The sequence below is a fragment of the Camelus ferus genome, chromosome 4, assembly GCF_009834535.1.
Source record: "Camelus ferus isolate YT-003-E chromosome 4, BCGSAC_Cfer_1.0, whole genome shotgun sequence".
Lineage (NCBI taxonomy): Eukaryota > Metazoa > Chordata > Mammalia > Artiodactyla > Camelidae > Camelus > Camelus ferus.
Window position 1 is genome coordinate 54,615,045 of NC_045699.1, and position 8,066 is coordinate 54,623,110.

At 49.5% G+C, this 8,066-nt stretch overlaps 1 protein-coding gene across 2 annotated transcripts; it reads right to left on the minus strand.

Moving 5' to 3' along the window:
- Positions 1–681: 681 nt before the first annotated feature.
- On the minus strand, positions 682–6,814 carry C4H9orf152 (chromosome 4 C9orf152 homolog). Of its 2 annotated transcripts, XM_032478155.1 has the most exons (3): positions 6,172–6,814; positions 5,550–5,648; positions 682–2,494 (listed from the first exon to the last, which is right to left on the minus strand). In XM_032478155.1, exons 1-3 carry the CDS (start codon positions 6,362–6,364, stop codon positions 1,968–1,970), a joined length of 819 nt encoding a protein of 272 aa, XP_032334046.1. In that variant the 5' UTR covers positions 6,365–6,814; the 3' UTR covers positions 682–1,967. The 2 variants fall into 2 exon arrangements, with proteins under 2 accessions (XP_032334046.1, XP_006178232.1); XM_006178170.3 differs by lacking the exon at positions 5,550–5,648.
- Between the last annotated feature and the right edge of the window lie 1,252 nt (positions 6,815–8,066).

Sequence of the window (8,066 nt, forward strand, 5' to 3'; positions counted from 1 at the left end):
TTGCTTGAGCTAATAGTATCTTTCCTACTCAGCTTGCCCTGGCCATTCCCCTCCCCCCCCCGACATTGCCTCTTAGCATGACCATCAACTCATTCTCCTTAGACAACCAGAGCCATCTGGTTAAACTGAAAATCAAATCATTTTTGTCTCATATGTAAAACCCTTAATAGCTACTTACTGTGCTATGACCTGGCTCCTCTCTATCCTGTGAGCCATTAGCACCACTCATCCATGTCTCTACTCCTTCTCTCCTTCCCGCACATGGAATAATTGCACTTCCTCATACCCTTGAAGTGGAGATATGCCCATAGTACTTGCTTTGGACAATGAAACATAATGTGAGCAGTGAGCAAAGTGATTTGAGAGCCAGTTCATAACAATTAAGGCACTTTCCTCTCCTGCTGGAGTGATTAGGGAAACCAGTATTGATATGGTGGTGCCATGACAATGAAGCAGCCTGGATGGTTGGTAATATGTGTAGGAGGGCTGCCCTGGAAGTTTGCCCGAATCTACAGTGGAATTTTCATGAATGGAAAAAAAAAAAAAAAAAAAAAAAACTTCCATTGTGAGATGTGGGGGGTCATTTGTTACTCAGCAAAACATAGTCTATCCTGATTGATACACTGTAGAAAGAAGAGTTATTTGTAGGAATCCTCTTTAAAACAAAAGTAAAGGACACAGTTTTGTTTTGTTTTTTCAGAAAATGGTCTTGTTTTTCATTAGACTATAAAAAAATTAACAACTGGCTCTTATTAGTTATTCACAAAAGGAATCATAATTAATCCCCAACTTGGAGGGAATTTCAGGGTGGCCTAAGGAGACGGCACATACATATTTTTGACAGGTAATGACACTCCTAGTTAACAACTCTCAGTGTGGATGGGCAAGACTGGGTCACCGCAAGGAGAAAAGGAAGATGTGGATAAAACTTTACAGAGAGAGAATCTGGCACAAGGAGAAGGCACCTTCGCTGTGTTTAAGTATCATTATTAAAGTTAAACATTAACTAGCTAAGATGCTTTCTTCCCCGTCACCCAAGTAACACCTGCTTCACTTTGTCTTTGGTTTAAAATATACCAGGAAGGAGCTGAGTGATTTAAATTTGGCTGAAAGGGGAGCAGTTTTTGAGGAACACATATTTTCCAAGCAGGAACATTTCTTTGTCTTCTTCTCTCAGGCTCCTATTATAATAAATCTTCAAAGATTGGCAGTGTTTTATTTGGAGAGAGAGGGGAGACAGATGAATAGAAAAGTAGAAAGAAAGAAAGGAAGGGTGGAGGGAAGGAGGGAAGGAAACAAATCTGTAATGAGACTGGAATGTGCAGTCTCAGTGAGAGGGGAGAGGTGACCAACCCTTCCTAAAGACCCTCAAACAGCAGGTGGCATCGACCCTTATACCCAGGGTCACCATACTTTGGGAGGCTCATGCTGAAAAGGTGTGGTCACTACCAATGAATAGAGTAACTTCTAAGTGAGCTGGCCTCCAGGCATAGCAACCAGAAAAAGACAGTTCTCAGAGCTCATCTTTTCCAAAACAGGTGAGAAGTCTTCAGAAGTTCCTGAAAGCAAGATTGCCCACGCCGGTTGACACCAAGGCACTGCGAGGCACGCATTGGCTAGGGTCCCCGTCTTCATGTTTCAAAATTCTCTAGTGCTAGGGAGTGAGCAGATATCCTACTGGACTTTCCAGGACTCAGTAGCAGTGTCTTCTTACACAAGCAGAATGGGGCGGCGTTGATCGGATGGCACTCTTTCCTGCTGAGCTGTGAGCAGTCTGGTCTGAGAAGATCTCTTCCCTTTTGAAGGACAAGAGCACATGGCCACAGTGAAGTTCATTCCCCACAGTCCCTACAATTGACTTGGTCCAGTCCTTGTTCAAAGCTAAGGCCCTAGTGGCGCCTCTGTCTCCCGGGCCCTTTGATGAGGACAGAGAGGGCCTCGAGCTTGAGACCTTTGAGCAGAAAGCTTTAGGCTGGGCCATATAAGCCCAGGTTCCGGGCGGCTTGGGAGATCCTGGGGGTTTTCCTCTGGGGAAACGGATAGTGAGCTGGTTTTCCAGACCTGTGTGGGTTCTTTATGGAAGGAGGGCACTGAGCGCCGGTGTTTAGGCTGGATCCCACTGCCTTTGTTTGGGGGTCTCCCACTTGACCTCCATGCTGGGCTGCCTCAGGGATCATGGTCTCTTGCGGAGTCACCTCATTTTCTTCCAGCAAACCTGGGTCTCCTTCCTGAGGGAGGCTTTGCTCAGATCCTGTGAACTTGTCCTTGTGTTTTACCTGATGGCTGGTTTCCTGGTGGAAGGTTTGGGCCAAGCAGTGCACCTCTAATTGTGTGTGCCATGGAGACTCGGGGGCCCGAAGAGAGACTTGGTCAGCCTCCTCCAGCATCCCCTCTGCCTCAGGACCCACCTCTTCGAGGGACAGCGAAGGCCTTCTCTCCTTGTTAATCCAAACAGCATTGATCATGGACTCCGCAAGCGCGGGCATGTTCCCTCCTGAGAAAGGAAGGCACCAGCAGGGTCACCACTGGAAGGCACAGAGGTGGCTCCCATTCTGGGGGTCTTAGAGCTTTCAAGCTGAAGGCAGGTCATGCTCAAAACATCAGGGGGGCCAGGTACCCAGTACATTGCATGTGGGTATCCATGCGTTGGTGGGTACTCACGTGGTTCCACTCGCTCACACGCATGACCTGCCTCCTGAGCCACATGTTTACACCCACACACACGCTGTCTCTCTCTCTCTCACACACACACACACACACACACGCGTGTTCACATACACTTACTCATTCATCCAACAAATATTTACTAAGCACTTAGAATGCACCAGGCATCATTTATCCTAGGTCCTGGGTCTACAGGAGTGAACAATGAGACAAAATCCAACCCTTCATGATGTGTTCTAGCAGAGTAGAAAGAGAATAGCAAATAAATTAGGATAATAAAATTTCAGGTGGTAATCAATGCAATGGAAAAAAATTCAAGCATGATCGGGTCTAGTAACAGACTTTGGTCTTTGACGGCAGTGCGGGAGTGAACCCTAGGGAGAGCTGGGGAACCAGCATTTCAGGCTGAAAGCATGAGAAGGAGCAACAGCATGCGTGTGTTCACCCACATGTGTGGGTTCACAACACCTGCCTGTGGAAAAGGTAATTCTTCACTTCCAGGGTTTTGTGTCCCGGGATTCTGATAAGGGGTTTGCCACCCAAGGCAGAGGCGGGAGGAGCTGTTTTGAAGCAGCTCCTTTTGGAGGACTGGCCTTTATCTTTCTCTCCTGTAGACACTGTCCTATGGGATATGATGTTTACAGCATCTGCTGCTCCCCCGCCCCGAAACTGGCTTTAGGGATGAGAAGGCAGACCAAGGCTCTCTTCCTTCTCAGGGACAGCTTTTTACCACTTGGTGGAACGTGACAGTTTCTTGTCAACTCTTGGTGGCAGCGAGAGTTGGAGGAATGATTGAGAGGCATTTTCCTATAGAAAGTAGGTCTGTGACCAGCCTGGAATTCCCTCTGAGATGTCAGTGAGGCTCCCTTGAGTGCTTTGACATCTGTCACTGCGGGAGGCCCTGCAGGTGACAGAGTACATGGTGGGAGGGAATCAGAAGGAAGCCCCTGAACTCCAGTGCTGGGAAATCCAGAACACCTGTCACCGCATTTCTGGAACCTAAATACATTCTGTGACACCAAGACAGGATGGAGAAAGCTAATTCCAGAGGCCTTCCTTCCGCTAATTAGCTCCCAGCATACCTGCCCTTCCAGATACAACCCAGTGTTTTGAGACATGAAAATCCAGCTTCAGTCACAGCCAGTCTCCATGGTCACTGTTTTCCTGGGTCTCTCTGCCGTGCTGGGCACAGAGGACCACTGTTTTCTAAATTCCCTCTCCCTGCTTGGCTTCCTGGCATAAATACCTCCTCGTTTTCTCAGAAAAATTAATTGTGAGACACACACAACATAAAATGTAACCATCTTAGCCATTAAAAAAATTTTTTATGTACTTTTTTTTTTAACGGAGGTACTGGGGATTGAACCAGGACCTCGTGCATGCTAGGCACGTGCTCCACCACAGAGCTATACCCGCCTCCCCGTGACTGCCTTATTTCACTTGGCATAATGTCCTCAAGGTTCACCTATGTTCATCCAAGAGCATGCATCAGAATTTCCTTCCTTCTTCAGGCTAAATAATATTCCTCTGCTGCCATTCTGACTGCTGTCTTCCCTGAGTATTTGAGTTTTCCAGGACTCTAATTGTCACCCTAGCCTCTTAGCCATATACACACTGACCCTCCACAGTGCCCATGGCTTCCGCTACCACCTATATGTGGATGACCCCAGATCTAGAGCTTCAGCCCAAATTTCTCTCCTGAGATCCAGGTTGGTTGGCAGTTTTACAGACAACTATCTCAGATGCAGCATACTTAAAAACAAATTCAAAAACAAATTCATCTCTCCCTACCAGAAATCTTTTTCTCCTGTATTCCTGATCTCAATCAAAGGTACCACCATCTACCCTGCTGCTAAAGTGTAGGCAGCAAAATTTACTTTTTTGCCCCCCACCATCATTTTCACCTATAATCTGTGATCTTACTCTGATTTCTCCCTGGAGAAGCCCCTTATTCCTCATGCGCAGACCAAGTGCTCCAAGTGTCATTCCAATTCAGACTCATGTGACGTGGTGCCCTAGTGGTCCTCAGCTAATCAGCACAGAAAGCTCTGAGGAGCTTTATACATATTAATTTATTTAATTCCTACCACAACCCTATAATTTGGGGACTACAGTTATTCCCAATTGACAGATGAGAAAACTGAGTCACAATGTCATTTACATAACTTGTTCAAAGCTGCACAGAGCACGTTAAGTGACAGAGCTGGGGCTCACATTCAGGCTCTTCTCCTGAATGTGAGGCCAAGTTCAGGAATACCCCCTCAGACAGCGCACTCCTTCTCACCATTAGAGCAAGAATGTGGACTGCTAGAAATGCCTGGAACGATCCTGACCAAACCTGGGGGAATCAGAAGTCTTCCCTGGGGATGCAGGACCTGAGCTCTCCTCCTTGTTTTAATCTGCCCTGACTCACTTGCACATCACATCACCGTGGTAATGATGCAGGAGGAAGGGCCAGCAGTGGGGAGGCTTGGGGCAAGGATTCTAGGGGGCCTGCCGAGTTTGAGATGGCTTTGGGACATGCCCAGCCCGTGGATCTGTGTCTGAATCAGAAGTGTGTTAAATCTGGTTACTAGGGGTTTAAGTGAATGTTCGCTGAGTGACTGGATGGATAAACACCGTTGAGAAGGGGATAGGACTTTAGGAAGCTTTCAGCTTATGCCCTCCAGGGATAGGGGGATCCCACTGGTTGGCAAGAACCCAAGAAATGAAAGATGGGTGCCTTCAGCCCAGGGCACCACACTTCCCAGCCCAGACAGTGAGATCCCTCTGGCCCGCATCCCCTCCCAGCCTGGCCTCACGCGAAGTGGGCCACTCAATGAGACTGTATAAATAAGCTAGGAATTCCCAGGGCACAGCCTTGCCCTTTGAGGGGTTCTTCCTACCTCTCTTGACTTGTCCCTCTCTGTTAGAGGATGCAGGGCTGGGACTTGACCATCGCTTGCTTTCTGAGCCCTGGCTCATGACTTCTTCCTGGAATAAATCTGAGTTCCCAAAAGGAATTGGCTTCTCCCTGGAGGAGGAGCTCCCCTGTCTCACCGCCCCTTCCTGGCTGCTGTCAGAGGTGTGAGGGGTTCCCTCAGTAAGCCTGGGTGCCACCGGGTGCCTCCTGGGTCCCTGAGCCCTGCACTCCTCTGGCCAGGGCCCAGACTGTGGGGAATGCCACGTCTTCACTCCCCAGAGCCAGTTTCTCTGGTTTGCCTCCTTGAGACCCAGCCAGGAAGCACAGCTCCCATCTCCCACATCTGGCCTATCAGTGGGGCCAAGCCCGGCTCACAGGGCAAACCAGTCCAGCAAGAAACAGCACGTGCTGAGGCCCCTGGCTCAGTCGGCAGGGGGTCTGAGCCCAGCAGAGCTGCCCTGAACCGGGCTCCCTGCTCTTCCCCATCGGGAGGGCCCGGCAGAGCCCTGGCCCTGCCCTGCCCTGCCCGCATCCCCACCACCCATCCTGCTGGTAGCCAGGCCCTTCCCCCTTCCCTTCTGCTCCCAGCACGTGCCCAGTCGTACCTTTCGGGAGCACCACCAGGTGGGACTGGGCCCTCTGCTGCCGTCTCAAGCCTTCATACTGGGCTCTCAGGAGCTGGACGCTGAGCAGGGGCCCCTTCCCTGGGGCCTGAGTCCTGGAGCTCTCGGCCATGAAGCGAGACCCCGGCTGCCAGAAGTGGGGCAGGGCAGGGCACGGGCAGGGCAACCCCTTCATCCGGATCCGGGAGAAAAGCAAACACTGATGGGAGGGGCTGGGGGGAGGTGGTGGGGCTCAGGGAGAGGAGAGAGGAGTGAGGAGGAAGGTGGAAGGACGAGGAGGAAGGTGGAAGGACAAGGAGGAGGACGAGGTAGGGAGAGGGGGAAAAGGAGGGAGAAGGCGGGGCGGTAAGGAGAAGGAAAAGGGGGCAGTGAGGGGGGACACTGGGGAGGAAGGAAGGAAGGGGTGCCGAGAGGGAAGGAAAGAGTGGAGGAAGGTGCTAGTAGCAGGGGTGAATGGGGTGAGGGAAGAGTGAGGACCTGGGGGCAGCAGGAGGCGGAAAGGGCAGGGAGTCAATAAAAAGGAGAAATTGATGGGCAAGAGGCGAGGGGAGGAGCTGGGGACGAAGAAAGACAAACACAGCTGCTCAGAGTCCTGCCGGGGTCCAAGGAGTGTTCTATTCCAGGTCCTTCACTGTTTGATCCCAAAGTTTAGAATCCGACCCCAAGAGCTACTGTGAAGCCTCCCGTCTCCTGGCAGAGCTGGAGCTAGTGCTAGGCAATGCCAAGTGCCTGCTCAGCTCTTGGACTGGAACCTGAATGCTCGTCAGCAAACCTGCCTGTTTGGTTGGCAGTTGGAAAAGGAGCACCCTCTACAGCCTCACAAAACTGGTGCCTCAGGGATGTGCACGGGCATCCAGGCAGAGGGAGACCCAGCCACAGAGGTGCTCCCCAAGACCTTCACTCACCCCCCAACACACATCCCCAGACCCAGGGGGGTCCTGGCCTCTAGCCAGCCCCACATTGGATGTAGCCTCTGTGGTCTTAGCATCTCCAACCCGTTAAGCTGGTGTTCATCTTACCGACAGCAAGGCGCGCCGCCCTCCTCCTCTGCCTGCCAGCCCCACCATGGCTACACCCTCTTAAAATCCTAAACCCTCTCTCTCTTTCACCAGCTTCAACGTATCCTGGCTCCATTTGGCCAATTATGTTCCTTTGTATCTTCTTTCATAGTCACCCAATTACCCAGCATACCCACAGAGGCAGTGGAAACAGAGTAGCAGCTGAATTTAGAAGATGTTTTGGAGAATGACTGGATGGGATTTAGCCACTGGATGTGGGATGAGAGATGGGGTCATATGTGCTGCTGTGACAAAGCACCACCAGTTGGTTGACTTAAACATCGGAAATTCATTGTCTTACAGTTGTAGAAGCCACAGGTCCATGATGAAAGTGTCAAGAATGTTGGTTCCTCCTGGGGAAGTGAGAGAGAATCTGGTCCATGCCTCTCACCTTGCTTCTGGTGGTTTACTGGCAACCTCTGGCATTTCCTGGCTTGTAAAATAAAAGCATTATCTGATCTCTGCTTTTATATTCACATGGTGTTCTTGTGTGCATGTCTCTCTGTTCAAATTTCCCCTTTTTATAAGGACACTAGTCATATTGGATTACAGCCCATTCTAATGATGTCATCTTTTTTCATCACTTTTTAAATTGAAGTGTAGTTGATTTATAATGTAGTCAGTTACAATGTGTCAACTTCTGGTGTACAGCACAATGTTTCAGTCATATGTGTACACATATATTTGTTTTTATATTCTTTTTCATTGTAGTTTACTATATGATATCAAATATAGTTCCCTGTGCTATACAGAAGAAATTTTTTTAATCTATTTTTATATATAGTGGTTAATCTTTGCAAATCTCAAACTCCCAAATTT

Excerpts from the sequence above, each read along its gene's own strand:
- C4H9orf152 (XM_032478155.1), bottom strand. The coding sequence starts at position 6,364 with ATGAAGGGGTTGCCCTGCCCGTGCCCTGCCCTGCCCCACTTCTGGCAG. Across the intron at positions 5,649-6,171 it reads CCTGGTGGTGCTCCCGAAAG|ATTTATTCCAGGAAGAAGTC; the intron begins GTACGACTGGGC and ends TTGGGAACTCAG. Across the intron at positions 2,495-5,549 it reads AGAGGGACAAGTCAAGAGAG|GAGGGAACATGCCCGCGCTT; the intron begins GTAGGAAGAACC and ends TTCCTTTCTCAG.